At 35.2% G+C, this 15,714-nt stretch overlaps 3 protein-coding genes across 4 annotated transcripts; all 3 read right to left on the bottom strand.

The window, feature by feature from the left end:
• Positions 1 to 25: 25 nt before the first annotated feature.
• On the bottom strand, positions 26 to 2,512 carry LOC140752496 (ejaculatory bulb-specific protein 3-like). Of its 2 annotated transcripts, none has more exons than XM_073086828.1 (3): positions 2,431 to 2,512; positions 1,607 to 1,795; positions 26 to 269 (listed from the first exon to the last, which is right to left on the bottom strand). In XM_073086828.1, the coding sequence occupies exons 1-3, from the start codon at positions 2,483 to 2,485 to the stop codon at positions 85 to 87; spliced, it is 429 nt and encodes a 142-aa protein (XP_072942929.1). In that variant the 5' UTR covers positions 2,486 to 2,512; the 3' UTR covers positions 26 to 84. The 2 variants fall into 2 exon arrangements, with proteins under 2 accessions (XP_072942929.1, XP_072942930.1); XM_073086829.1 differs by lacking the exon at positions 2,431 to 2,512 and adding an exon at positions 2,293 to 2,422.
• Positions 2,513 to 7,635: 5,123 nt separating this feature from the next.
• Positions 7,636 to 8,591, bottom strand: LOC140752499 (ejaculatory bulb-specific protein 3-like). The gene is made up of 2 exons (XM_073086832.1): positions 8,398 to 8,591; positions 7,636 to 7,932 (listed from the first exon to the last, which is right to left on the bottom strand). Exons 1-2 carry the CDS (start codon positions 8,570 to 8,572, stop codon positions 7,712 to 7,714), a joined length of 396 nt encoding a protein of 131 aa, XP_072942933.1. The 5' UTR covers positions 8,573 to 8,591; the 3' UTR covers positions 7,636 to 7,711.
• Positions 8,592 to 11,988: 3,397 nt separating this feature from the next.
• Positions 11,989 to 14,402, bottom strand: LOC140752495 (uncharacterized). Its single transcript, XM_073086827.1, has 3 exons — positions 14,367 to 14,402; positions 13,327 to 13,546; positions 11,989 to 12,394 (listed from the first exon to the last, which is right to left on the bottom strand). Exons 2-3 carry the CDS (start codon positions 13,517 to 13,519, stop codon positions 12,159 to 12,161), a joined length of 429 nt encoding a protein of 142 aa, XP_072942928.1. The 5' UTR covers positions 13,520 to 13,546; positions 14,367 to 14,402; the 3' UTR covers positions 11,989 to 12,158.
• Between the last annotated feature and the right edge of the window lie 1,312 nt (positions 14,403 to 15,714).

The following is a 15,714-nucleotide window of genomic DNA, read 5'->3' as shown; positions in this document are numbered from 1 at the left end:
ATAAGATTGAAAAAACAAACACAAATTCATCTTAAAATTTTTATCAACCAAAAGTAACTATGTATCAAAGTGATTTTTGCATATTCAGGCATTAGCGATAACTTTTTCGAGGAGCGCGGAATATTTTCCCTCAGGGTCATATTTCTTCTTGAATTCTGTGTAACCGTCAGGTAGCTTCTCTTTACTTGCTTCTTGGAATCTTCTTAGCAAATGCTTTTGGGCGTCGGTGCATTTGTCACATGCCTGTTCATAGACCTCAGGTAGGTCCTCTGAAAATGAAAAAAAAAGTAAAATATGTAAGGGTATATTTTCATTACAATAGTTTTTAAATTATTTTATGTTAATAAAAGTCTATTTAATTACTGGTGAGTAGCAATCTATCGGAAAACTATATAAATAGAAAGACGAATATTATATATTAAAGAATAAAATATCATATTCGTAGAGTGGTTTGTCAGAGAAAATAAAGAATGGAGCTGTTATTGAATCTTCTATTATATAAAATAGTCCTTCAGAAATAATCAGCTTACACATATGTCATAGTCATGTCATTACACACATATTATATCTAGCGTGAAACAGTTCTTGAGTTACGATGGAAGAGTGTGGATGCTGCCTATTAACATATAAGGTGTTCAGCTCAGTCTTCAGCAGGAGTGATCGGTTTCAGAAAATCGCCTGTTCTATGTGTTTTGTGTGTTACAGATGTCTAAATGGGCGGCAGTAACCACTTGCAACCAGATGGACTGAAAGCTTATAAGGCTATCACTGCCTCTCAATACGCTACCACTATTACACATAATTATGCTATCCGCTGTTAGGTATCTATAGCTGTTGAAAGTAGCAGAACCCTCTGTGTTTCGACTCCAGCGGCACCACCGTCACACCCTATTTTGCCTAATAACAGTAGTGTTAAGCACTGTTGTGTTCTGGTATGAAGATAGACATACTTTTTCGAGGCATTCCAGCTTAGTCCTTAGAGGTAGTGGCACATCTGTGGCCGACTTCAGGTAGGACAACTAATCTTACCCGGGGTTAATTACACATGTAAATGGGCGGCAGTAGCCACTGAACATCCGATGGACCGACCTTAGGTCTACTAATCTTATCTGGGGTTGATGATGGGCGGCATTAGCCACTTACTGGGTGGATTGCATGCTCCATTGCTACTTATATTATACAAAAATCGAACGACTACTGTTACGATTATCACTGTTGTTACTGTTATTTATACTATCCACTGTTAGGTCATCATCATCATCATTAACAACCCATTACTGCCCCACTGCTGGGCACGGGTCTCCTCTCATAATGAGAAGGATTAGGCCATAGTCCACCGCGCTGGCCAAGAGCGTATTGGTAGACTTCACATACCTTTGAGAATTTTTTTTTTATAAATCTCTCTGGTATGCAGGTTGCCTCACGATGTTTTTTTTTTTTCACCGTTTAGCAAGTGATAATTAATTTCTAATACGCACATAACGTTGAAAAATCAGAGGTGCGTGCCTGGGATTTGAACCTCGGACCCCTCGATCGAGAGGCCGAGTTTCTTAACCACTAGGCTATCACTGCTTATTGTTCTGTTAGGTTTCTATATAAAACTTACTCTTAAAGTCCGCTTGCACGTCACTGCAGTCCTTTTTATCATTAAAACAGTCGAGGAAGCTCTGCAAAGTTTCCGTGTTTGAAACTATCTTCTCCACGTCCAAATGATCGTTCTTCGTGCTGTAGGTTTCGGCTGCGGCAAACGCCACTAACGCAAAAAGTACTACGATACTCTTCATTGTGAATTTATCTGCAATAAATATGATAGGTATAGAGAAATCTATAACATTTTGATCTAAAAATATGTATTTTGACAGCGTTAAATACCAATAATAACGCATGCATATTATTTCCATTAAATTTTATGGACATCTGTAAGCAACACAATGCAGCAATAAATAACAGAAGGTCGCAGATTCAAACCCTACCCCGGCACGCAAGTTATTTATCAACAGAAATGTATTTAACTGCCAAATTTGAAGTCCTTGTTTTTGTGGAAAGACAATAAGCTCTCTTAATATATCTAAAATCACCAAACGCGGCAAACCGGTATAGAAATGTGTGTTGCACTTAGGTTAACAATTTTTAATTATGCAAAGAGCTTTGTAATTCAAGAATACTACATATTTTACTACTAGCTGACCAGGCACACGTTGTTTTGCCATATTAATAAAAAAATGTTAAGGCTGAACAACCCTTATCACTTAGGGGTATGAAAAATAAATAGTAGCCGATTCTCAGACTTACTGAATATGCATATAAAATTTGGTGAAAACCGGTAAAGCCGTTTCGGAGGAGTACGGTAACTAACATTGTGACACGAGAATTTTATATATAAGATTGCGCTATACCTATACGAGAAAAATATGCAATGTGCTCACTTACATAAGTTTGAAGAAACAAGTTTTAATCTGTTCAGAACTTTGCCTTTTATACTCATTCCCGGACAGACAAGGTTGTTTATAATATTGTGGAAAAAACTTACCTACGTAGACAACTCTAGTCTTTTTATTTTCGAGCGTGACTAAGTTTTTAATAAGATCCTGTCAGTGAGCAGACTAAATATAGCTAAGTTTGTGTATTATGTAACATGTTGAATAGGTGCATAACATAGATAGTCCTTGAAATATTACGATTATGTTCCTTAGCGTCAGAAGTCCAAAGTTCCAAAAGTTCCAAAAGTCAGAGGATTTTACTTTTTGATTGACAAGGAGGTCTAAATCCAAGGTTCGTCAACAACTCATTACTGTCCCACTGCTGCGCACGGTCTCCTCTCAGTATGAGAGGAATTAGTGCATGAGAGTCCACGCTGAACAAGTGCGTATTGGTAGACTTTGGATACATATTGATTATTTTATATCAGTATGCAGGTTTCCTCATGATATTTTCTTACAACGTTAAAGAAGTGATAATTAATTTTGAAATATGCACAAAACTTTGAAAAATCAAAGGTGCGTGCCTAAAATTCGAACCTCGGTCGAGAGGCCAAGTTTCAACCACTAGGCTTGATAGCCTGAATCCAAATTTGTGGGATCGTAACTCTGATCCTTCGGCCGCCATCCTAAAAAAGGGGCAATTGATTTTCATGCTCTATCAGCTGTATTGCACAGAAAAATTGTAAGATCAATTATACATATTTATCCGGGGCGTTTCAACTTAGTTCTCAGGGATGCCAAGGCATCTGTGTCCAAGCTCATGACCCTAGTCTTATTTCGTTTTGATTATAGAGCTCCATGGAACGCACTCGCGACTAACCATCAGATGGACTGCTTGCACCCTTAAAACTAGAACAGAGGAGGGCTTAACACAGCCAGTATAAAAAATAGGTATGATGGTGATGCCACCGCCATGGAACCAGATACTTCTTTCAATAATTACTATTTAATAAAACCAAAGATAACAACAAATTCTCGCTGTCACTCTAGCAAGAGTTCCGAACAAAGTAAATAAATCCTAAATAAAAATAAATAATCAAAGTACAAACTAAGTATTCTTTCTTTACTATGGTAACTATAAATATATTTCATTAATTTCATTTTCATTTTCAAATTTTAATTTCTTTAAAGATATTAATAGATTAATTAATGAAATGATTTATAAGCATCATTAATGAAAATGTAATTAAATTCATTTTATTTATAAGATTTTCATAAGTAACTAAATTAAAAAAATAAGAAAAACTATCAATATTCTTATCAACAGTTCAGACGTTTACTTATCTTATCGTTTATATTATTATTCTCAATATTCTCTACTGTATTAAACAATGAAATCTATCGTGCAGATCTTCTCTTCGAATGACAAAAGGGTTAGATATACGTTAAATACCTATGTGAAAAAAAAAATGTGAGCCGTCACGGGACGCCTGGCAGATGTGAAACATCGACATTATTTTGTAAAAGTAATATGCAGAAAAGAATATATTGTGATAGGAACTAAATATGTCATAATGATAAAATAAAATATTACGATTTTTTTCCAGATAACGATGACTATTTATTGAATAAACATTTATTTTCATTAAATAGAAAAATTTACGAATTTATTTCAAATCCTGGCATTGCGCATGGCGACGCGTCGCCACACCGTACACACTACTGCATATAGACTGTATATATATACCATCGTATAGCGTGGCGACGCCACGGCATGCGTCGCCACGCCAGAAATCGGTTTTACGTGCGGCTATAAATGTTTCACATCAAAAATTACATCAAATATTAAATAATAAGCGGTGAATACTTTGTTGGTACATTTGATCGTAATAGCTACATTTAATGCATTGAGGCCATGGTGGCCAACTGTATCAATTTGAATGATTTAGAACAATTTAGGTAACTTAGCAACAATTTACTTACGCACCTAAGTAGGTTCATACTAATATGTAATTATTTCGTTCCGTTTATGAGAACAAAATAAATATATACCCGGACTTAATGTACTTTTTCATATAATTATCACTGTTTTAAAATTATTATATATTGTAAGACCAATCTGTATCTAGGATCTAGGATGTATCTAGGATGTACCAAGATGTATCTAGGACCAATACTCTTATACGCCCGTTATTAATAATCAATCTATCCATTTTTGCTACCAGAGATCGAATTTTGACAAATTTAAATTTTGAAAACGATTGATATGAAACAAAACATTGTATAGATTATTATAACCTTATTATTACCCGGTTATTATAACCCGTCATAGGCAGCAACGACTGTGTTGCCGAGATTCCTACCTGAGGTCGGCTACAGATGCACCACTCCTGAGAACTAAGCTGGAATACCTCGGAAAAATATATCTCCCTTACCACACCCTTCTAGAACCAGAACACAGCAGCGCTTAACATTACTGTTATTAGACAGAAATAGGCATGGCTGTAGTACTGCCGGAAACCTCAGAGGGTTCTACCACTTTAATCATTATATTATTTTTATTTTAATTATACTTAATTCTGCGTAATTTGGAACATATTCACACGGGTTAAGTTGCGCCTGCGCACGGATGTGTGTACATGAATAAATACGAATTATTTTCACATCACGCCACCTGTCAGCGCCTGATTAAAATTCACACCACAACAATATTCAGCGCTTTGTATTTTAATTTCTATCAGGTTAAAATATTATCTCGTCTATTGGGAAAAAATGTAATATTGTATGTTTATATAATACTAGTGGTGCCCGCGGTTTCACCCGCATTTAAAAAAAATAATATGACATACATAAAACAGAAAATTTGTACCTGCATTGGAATGACAGTGGCGCCATCTGTCGAAAATTGGTCTTACCAACTCCCAAACCCTCGTGGGCTCTTGGACAACAACTTTGCTAAAGATCATCACTTGATCAAATGCATAGTTTCCGATTCTATAACTACTTACGAATTAAAAATTAATTAAAAAAACCTTTTCCCACGGACTAAATTGTGAATCTAAATTCTCAAGTCCCCTTGAACACACACAACAAATATCATCAAAATCAGTCCAGTCGTTTAGGAGGAGTTCAGTGACATACACACGCACATAAGAAATTTATATATATAAAGATGGGAGTGTCAGATGAACATGCAGTGCATCAATGGTAAATGGCTATCGCCGCCTATAGGCATCTGCAATCAACCCCAGATAAGATTAGATTTCTACCTGAGGTCAGCCACAGATGTGCGCTACCCCTGAGGTCTAAGCTAGAATGTCTCGCTTCCCATACCTTTTAACCCAAAACACAGCTGCGTAACACTGCTGTTACTAGGCAGAGTTAGGTGTGGCGGTGGTGTCTCTGGTGTCGAACCACAAATGGTACTATTACTTTATACACATCTATAAATTTTGTAGTGTGAAGCAGTTCTGCGTATACTTGGAAGGACAGGCTTACGTATGAAAAGATAATCTAAATCATCAGGAGTGGTCTTTAAGGAATTGGCTAGAGTTGTTCATGGGTGGAAGTGAATACTTACCATCAAGTGGATTCAACACTATTTCAACTGTTAAAAAAATGTGGGAACTCTTGCTATGTCTGTATGATATTTCACTTCTTATTGATGTGAAACATCTATAGCTGCACGTAAAACCGATTTCTGGCGTGGCGACGCATGCCGTGGCGACGTGTCGCCACGCTATACGATGGTATATATATACAGTCTATATGCAGTAGTGTGTACGGTGTGGCGACGCGTCGCCATGCGCAATAACTATTACCGAAGTCACTGATTAAACGAATGAAGTAGTCACGATATGAAATAAATTCGTAAATTTTTGTATTTAATGAAAATAAATGTTTATTCAATAAATAGTCATCGTTATCTGGAAAAAAAACGTAATATTTTATTTTATCATTATGACATATTTAGTTCCTATCACAATATGTTCTTTTCTGCATATTACTTTTACAAAATAATGTCGATGTTTCACATCTGCCAGGCGTCCCGTGAAGGCTCACATTTTTTATTTACAATGATTGATTTTGACCTACTCAGGCACTTTACTCACCTACATAATTGAAATTCGTATGATACTTGGTAATTTTCCAAAAGTCACATCTAAAAACAATTAACTCTCTGCACAAGTAAGCAGTAAATACGTCAATTTCCATATTTATGGGATCGAGCGTGCAGAATCTTAATTTATATATGAAATATTCATGTTTTATTTTAGCTTATTGCTCATCTTTAAATAGAAAATCTGATAAAACCTAGTTTCAACAGGGTCTAAATATCGACAATAAAGGAATTAAAACTGCGTATCGTGAGTACCCGTTATATATTAAAACCAGCTTTTGCCCGCGGCTTCGCTCGCGTTACGAAGTAATATTTTTATCCCCTATTTTATCCCCTTGGAGGTAGAATTGATCAAAATCCTTGCTTAGCGCATTCCTACGTCATAACATCTACCTGCATGCCAAATTTCAGCCCGATCCGTCCAGTGGTTTGGGCTGTGCGTTGATAGATCACTATGTCAGTCAGTCCTTTGAGTTATATATATATATATATTTAGATTCCTAAAAGAAAGATCGAGTTGATTCCATGATGTAGATAAGTTTTCAAAACTTATACTATTTACTTAGTGTTTTGTAGTACTATTTATTTTACCTAATTAGTTGCGTTTTTAAGTTTTAATCTTTTAAGAGTCTATTAAACTTTCTCCTAAAAATTTATGAAGAAAATTAGACAAATTAATAAAGTCAATTGTATGAAGAATGTAGTTAGAGTATGATTAGGTTAGACCTCTAATAATAGCTAGTCTGAAGTCACCACAACTCCAAGTTGTAAAGGTGGTAGAACCCTTTACGGTTCGACTCCGGCGGCACCACCGCCACACCTATTTCTACCTAATAACAGCAGTGTTAGGCGCTGCTGTGTTCCGGTTTAAAGGGTGTGGTAAGGGAGACAGACTTTTCGGAGGCGTTCCAGCTTAGTCCTCAGGGGTAGCGGCGCATCTGTGGCCGACCTCAGATAGGAATATCTAATCCTATCTGGGGTTGATTACAAATGTCCTTGGGCGGCAGTAGCCACTTACCATCAGGTGGACTGCATGCTCGTCTGCTACTCCTATATTATAAAAAAAAAAAAAAAAAACTCCAGTTATTACTGCATTATAAAGGTAAGTAGTCAGAACATAATATATTTTTTATTTCAAAATGATACACATTGTTGTCAATATTGTTTGAAATCAGGCTTCGGGGCGTTGCTCGGGTACTACGTAGTCCCAAAACTGTGACAGTTCAGCTTCTAAGGCGTCGAAGTAAATGTTCATGGGGTCGTACTTCTGCCTGAAGAGCTCGTAGTCTTCGCGCAGCCTGGCCTGCAACCCCTGCAGGAACCTGCCGAAGCGCTGCTTCTGCGGCACATTGCATCTGTCACAAGCTCGCCTTACTGCGTCTGGAATTACATCTGAAACATAAAAAAATATGATACGTTTAAAACAAACATCAAAAATCATGACACGTTTAAGTTATTTTCAAATTTTTAAGTAGTTCTTCTTTTGGGGCATTTGGGAACACAATTATATTTATTTTTTTAGTAGCACGGAGTTGCGCGATGTAACACATAGTTAAAAATTAATTTGCATGTATGTATTAGTCTGTGCTTAAAACACCCCTTTTTTACTACATTACTTATCAACTTTTCAATTAAATACTCTTGTTTTGTAAATACAACTTAGAATTTGTTGATCTCTTGTTAAGTAGTTAGATATAGCAAACGATATTTTTGAAGTAGAAATAGCAACTCTACATTGTCAGACAAAATTTCAGCTGAACCGAATATCAGAAATTGGTTAAAGAATGGTTTGCAAGATTTAAAACATGTCTTACTAACATAAAAAAACATGTCAAGTTACATAAAAGGTTAAATTACCCTTAAAACTCTGTGTCAGCGAGGTGCAGGGTCCCCTGTCGAGGAAGCAGTCGGAGTAGCTCTGCAGGCTGGGCAGGTCCGCTATCACCGCGTCGATGTCCACGTAGTCGTCCTCCGTCACGTAGAACTGGGCGGCCGCCAGACTCACCATGGCGAATAAGATCACGAACTTCATTTTTCAACTTCAGAAACTAGAAAGCCTATGAAACCAAATTAAAACCTTGTTACATAATACTATCATTATTGAATTCAAAAAATATAATGTAGCAAAATAAAGAAAATTTACAGAACAATGAATAAAATATCATAAATAAATAAAATATTTTACTGATTATTTTAACAATTTAATTTATTAAATTTATTTTTTTATATTTATGGAAAAAAATATTGATTTTAAATAACAATTCGTAATAAAATACAAATAAAATATTGAAATAAAAAACTTACTACTTGTAAAATAACTGTGCGGTTGTACCAAGTCAATATAATATGTGCTCAAGATTTATTTCATTATTTATATAAAATTTCGAGGTTAATTAGACCAAAAATTGTTTATCACCATTTAGATAAAATTCTTATTGATCTGATATAGCATTATATGTAATTAATGTCCAATTATTTCATGTTAAGAATATGTAACTGTTACGCCGTTCATATGCAATAATGAGGGAAATTGTTGTGCTATGAAAATGTTAAAAAAAAGGAAACAAGATTTGTTTGTAGAATTTTTCTCAAATTTTCAGAGCCCATTTAATTTGACACCCAAATCAAGGGGGTGCATAAAATTAATTGATCCTCCATCTTGGGGCGTCCATCATATTGCATTAGGAATGACGTCACTATAAGCTAATCATACATTGTCATGTCAGACGCGTTTACAATATTTTAGCCATAGATTAGTAAAGATACTTCGCCGCCTTGAAATTGAATGAAGCCACAAACGGCTTATTTTAGTAAGTTATTTTTTTGAATTCTTGACAAATAAAAACATTTTTAGAGAAAATTTACGAATAAATAACTAATAATGTGTAAGAAATAAATAATTACTTCAAATATTTTAGGGACATTTTAGCACGGAGACGTGGCAAAACATTTTTACGCAACTATTTCAATTCTCAAAACTGGGTACATTTTCTTGTTAGGAGTGTGTAATCTTTACTAATCTATGATTTTAGCACAAACAGTTGCGGTTAACTATTTTCAAATTTAGTTGCGGATTTGACCCTCACAAATACACGAACCAAAAAACAAAATTATTCTTTTTGTAAGAAAAATAAAAATAAAATGTAAAGGACTTCAGAACTATGTACTAACCCAACATTAATTTTTCAATTATTTTTTACTTTGTAGTGACATAGAAGTTGGTTGTATTTTTTGTTTAAAATGTTTTTTCACCCTTTTTATATAATTAAAATACTTAATGACAAAACTTACAAACGCACTAGTCGCCTCTACGATTTTTGAAACTTCCCCTCGATTTATCTGTCTGCCATCATCAAACTCTGATTTCTTTACAATGAAATCCTTCCATCAAAAAAATCATCAAAATCGGGTTCATAAACGACGATGTTATCCGCGAACAAACATAAAAAACACATGCGGTCGAATTGAGAAACCTCCTTCTTTTTTGAAGTCTGTTAAAAAAATTATAATGGTTTGTAAGATATCAAGTATAACGGTTGGTATAGATTTTGCTTTAAGGATGTGACGATCTCTAAATAGTCTCTAGTTCGGTATTTAGTTAAATTTCTTTCAGATGTTTATGTCAGTGTTGGTTTATGGAGTCGTTAAACTTTTACCTACTGTACCATTGCTGGGCACGAATCTCCTCTCAGAATCTTGGGGCTTAGGCCATAGTATACTGCGCTTGCCAAGTGCGGGTTGATAGACTTTACCTACTAATAAAAGCGTGTTAAAAAAAATTACAGGTCCAGGTAACGATTTTTATAACTCAAAATCACTTTTTTATCCAGAACAAAAGTTATTCAAAAAACAAAATGGGATGATTAATTTTGCACCACCTTATAGTAGCACAAAGTAACGACTCTTTCTAGATTCTCTCTTTCTACAAAACGCAATCGTAAAGTTTCTATTATGCATATCCATGATTCGTATATCAATAAAATTGCTTCAAACTAAAACCGGACCAAAAAATAGGGATCTATTTTATTATTTGTTTTTAGACGGGCGGTATTTGTTTGTATTATTTTAATTATCTGAAAACGTGCTCTGTACGTACTATTTTATCTTCTAGTGTAGTTATTAAAATTAAAAATAAAAAAGAAATTAGCAAACTATTTGACTTCTCCACTTAACATATTCGTAATTAATTAATACATAATAATGTTTTATTTGCATTGGTTCACATGATTTTAAGTCTGTCTGAAATTTGCACATCGAGTAAAAAATATCTTCCAACGTATTAAATATTTCAATACTTGAAATATGTATAACAATACTTGAAATATTACTATTGTATTTAAATTTTATTAACAAACTTCCGCATCCAAAACAGAACATACTTATTTTTTTGCTTTCTTTTTTAATCCGTTATTATCAACTGTCACGCTATAGTGACAGTATTATTATTATTTTACTAGCTGCGGTTTCACCCGCGTTAAAAAGAAACGGGGGCACAGCTAGTTCTAAAATGTAAGTAGCCTAAGTTACTCCTTATAACATCAGCTACCTGCCAATAAAAGTCCTGCCAAATCGGTCCAGCCATTTCAGAGATAAGCCAGAACAAACAGACATACAGACAAAAATAAAAAAAGAGTTATTTTAGTGTATGTACCGTATGTATATCCATATACATATAGTAAAAAGGTTATTTCAATATTAAAAACAGACACTCCTATTTTATTTATATGTATAGATCAGATAAAGTAAATTAATTCATACATAACAAGGTTTCTAGCTGAAGTCGATCACAGCCACGTCTATTCCCTGAGGACAATGGTCACTTTCAGCAGCTGAAAACTATATGATTCAAACACCTTTCAAACCTCATAAAGTTTAAGTAGAAAACAGCGAAGGAAATATACTTAATTATCTTTTATTCACAACAACAACTCTTTTGTCTGCTTAAAATAATATTTATTTAATGATAAACCACAATTACACGCATAAGTAACGACAATTTAGTAGGAGACGTCAGAAATCATCATCATCATCATCATCAACCCATTACTGTCCCACTGCTGGTCACAAGTCTCCTCTCATAATGAGAAGGATTAGGTCATAGTCCACGGCGCTGGCCAAGTATGTGTGTATTGGTAGACTTCACAAACCTTTGAGACTTTTTTTATACATCTTACAGATATGCAGGTTTCCTCATGATGTTTTTCTTCACCATTTATCAAGTAATAATTAATTTCTAATACGCACATAACTTTGAAAAATCAAGTTGCGTGTCTGAGATTTGAATTTCAGACCCCTCGATCGAGCGGTCGAGTTTCGTAACAATAGGCTATCACTGCCTTACTGATGTCAGAAATAGATATACGAGTAGCTATTTGGTTCTTCCAGTTTTTTGAAAGCTGAAAGCTTTGAGCTTTTCAAGTTTAGGTGTGTATTTTAAAAGAACAGGAATAAATATACAGGACTTTTATTTAAAATAAAAACCCGTTTGTCTGCTTTGAAGTAGTATTACATAATGAAATATAGTAACATGGTTAAGTACAATCATAACCACAATTTAACAGGAGATGGACTTCAGAAGAATATTGTAACATTTTAATTAACTTTCAGAAATGACGTGATTAGAAGTAATACAGCGCTGAATACGGCACATAGTTAGGAGTAGCGTGGGGTAAATAGTTCTGCAGTACAGCTTCTAGGGCGTCGAAGTAGATGCCGTGGGGGTCGTACTTCTGCCTGAAGGCAATGTACTCGTGGGGTAGGCGCGCCTGCAGGCCCTTCAGGAACTTGGCGTAGCGCTCCCTTTGCGGCAAGTTGCATCTGTCACACGCCCTTATAACAGAATCTTGGAGGATGGCTGAAACAAAGATTATGATAAATCCACAATTGTAACGTGTTTATTTTCGTTCTTTTAGTCCTTTTAGTAACGACGGTCACACATTTTCTAAAGATTCATTATATACAGGGTTACTGAAAATTCGATATATTCCCTTGGAGGGATAAAAGTAGAGCTCATTTGCAATAGGTTTTGTCATTAAGTACCCTAGCCGATAGTGATTTGTTTTGAGGTATTCAAGTTTTTGTGTTTTTATTTCTCTAAATACCGATTTCAGGCAAAAAATAAAATGCTCCTAAGTGAATGTCCTATTTTGATCCTATTTTTGTGCATAATCTTATACCTAACATCGCAACACTTCCTTAAAATGACAATACGCTGTAGTAGTACTCTTAAACTTAACGTTATGGAGGTCAATTTGCTAGAGTTCAATAAAAAAACCCTTTTTATTTCCACTTCAGAGAGAATTTGCATAAAAAGGATGTATGGAATGTATCGTACAAAATATTAAAATAATAGCCCTATTTCACTAGCTATCCAAAATGGTATAAAACTTTTATCTTAGTTAACACTGTTTAAAATGTTAACTAAGATAATGTGCTTTACCTGTGCGGAACAGCAAGACTCTAGTGCAGTTTGTGAATCCAAAAATTACTGATGTTCTGAATATTTGTTTTTAGCTAATAACTTTTTTATTTAAAAATATTACCGTAATATTTCGTAGCACTTTGAATATTCAGAGATTTCAGCCGCCCTTGAGAACTTTTTTAAAGATCGTCCAGGCTTAGGTGTCTTCTTACGTTAATACTTATCAAAACACGAAAACGCACTTTTTTTAATTAAGTGCGTATTTAAAAAATAGTAATGCGTGGATTTTGACCCTAGGACCCCCTATTGGGAGTCCGAGCGTCAATCACTATCTGTCTTTTCTGTCGTTATTACTATTTACTCACCTCTAATACTCTCGGTAAGGGAAGTGCAGTGTCCTCTCTCCAGGAAGCAGTCAGCGTAGCTCTGCAACGTGGGCAGATCAGCGATCACCGCATCGACGTCCACGTAGTCGTTTTCTGTCTTGTAGTAGAAGCCCGGGTCTGCCAAGCCGTAAGCCAAGCCAACAACAGCTACCAATAAGAGCAGGAACTTCATCTTTGCCAAATTTTCAACACTTGACTCCTGTGAAGAAATTTATTAAGGAAATTTGTATTTTACTTACATTTTCGGGCCAAGAAGATCTTTTCTCACTACTACTATACACTTTTAGGTTATTGGATACTATTATTGTGTATATATATAACTCAAAGGTGACTGACTGACATAGTGATCTATCAACGCACAGCCCAAACCACTGGACGGATCGGGCTGAAATTTGGCATGCAGGTAGATGCTATGACGTAGGCATCCGCTAAGAAAGGATTTTGATCAATTATACCCCCAAGGGGATAAAATAGGGGATGAAAATATTACTTCGTAACGCGAGCGAAGTCGCGGGCAAAAGCTCGTTATTGTATTTGATTAAGGTTACAAATGAGCACTCCACTTGATGATAAGTTATCACTGCTGACCATAAACATCTGTTACAAACTCCACCTGGAAGCCCAGGTTCAACTCAACTTAATAATCTCCCACCTATTCAATAAGCAACTTCCGGAAACGTAATGAATAAACTCTAGTTCGTTTCCATTATTCCCATAGACCACATATACTTTACTATACATAAACTCTACAAACTACATAAGGCGTACCCTATACATAACATATAACTAAAATGTCCTCAATGACCTATATTGTTTCTATTATATTCCGTAAGTATCTCTATGTAGAGTTTAGACTGGATTAAACAATCCACAAAGGAAGTATCGTAAATTATTAAATTATTTATTTAAAGAAAAAGCACCCCACAATATTATATACCGAAAAACGTTCAGAAACTTTTAGTATAATTATATTCAATTAATGTTTGATAAACAATAATTGGATTAATGTATGAACTTACACAGGGAAGCTGGCTTAAGATTGACTGATAAATGATATCCATAAGAATGGGTATATATACCCACTTCAAGGCTCTTGTTATAAGAAACATCGTATTACTTTTACTTATTTTTTACAAATGATCTGATTCATTTGTTTCTTTATTTTAGTATTGTAAACATGAATTACTAATTATACTAAGCTCTCTGATTTATTATTAATTATGTTAAATTATGCTAAACATAAAAAATGTCTTGTGTTAAGTGCTAATTGCATTACAGGACCTAATGGCTTATCAACGGAAATTTATTAGTGTGTCAATTATAACTTTAATATCAATAAAGTAATTAATCCCGTGGCTCTGCTAGGGCGGAGTAAAAGTTTATTGCCAATTTTATGAAACAAAAGTCCGAATTCAAAATTTTACATATGGTCATTACGACGATTTAGATGAATAATAAATAAAATGATTTAGATGAAGGTGGTAGAACCCTTTGTGGTTCGACTCCGGCGGCACCACCGCCACACCTATTTCTACCTAATAACAGCAGTGTTAGGCGCTGCTGTGCTCCGGTTTGAAGGGTGTGGTAAGGGAGACAGACTTTTCCGAGGCGTTCCAGCTTAGTTCTCAGGGGTAGCGGCGCATCTGTGGCCGACCTCAGGTAGGAATATCTAATCCTATCTGGGGTTGATTACAGATGTCCATGGGCGGCAGTAGCCACTTACCATCAGGTGGACTGCATGCTCGTCTGCTACTCTTATATTATAAATAAATATAAATATATTAAGATGGTTTAGCCGTTCAGGCTGTAGGGCGTTGCTGTCAGACCGCAGACGAGTGCTATTAGCGTACCCATGGTCCCGATAAAAAGCGTCCAGTGGAACACCGTGGGGTTTTAGCAGGTGGGAGTTCGGCATATCCTCTCCGCTGCCCCGCTGAGAGGAACCCATGAAGGGTTTCCCAACTAAAAAAAGGCAATGTAGAGCCAATGACATATGTGTAGAGCGTGCAAAAGTATGAGACACACATAGGTACATACGAGTACATAAAAACATACTGTCAATCGCTCATATGCTTTGGATGTATCGCCCCACGATATTATTTTGATCTGATAAATTCGCTAGATTAATGAATGAATTCTGGCACCCGCAACCTAACTATTTATTTTTACTTTTAGTACCTACGTAATTTGGATTATTAATAAGTAGGTTATATGTTATTTTTTACCATTAAAATTTCTTATTAAAGTGCATTTTCAAATTTTTTGATTCTTAATATAGAATGGTGGTATGGTGTGCTGTATTTTACTAGAAAAGTCCTTTATTTCATATGCATATAGATGTGTTAAAAAAAAAATGTGAGCCGTCAC

Source organism: Epargyreus clarus, unplaced genomic scaffold (assembly GCF_041222505.1).
Source record: "Epargyreus clarus isolate Ecla_fem2 unplaced genomic scaffold, WU_Ecla_fem_2.2 ptg000024l, whole genome shotgun sequence".
Lineage (NCBI taxonomy): Eukaryota > Metazoa > Arthropoda > Insecta > Lepidoptera > Hesperiidae > Epargyreus > Epargyreus clarus.
Note: the sequence above shows the minus strand (reverse complement) of the source record. Positions and strands in the feature narration are given on the sequence as shown.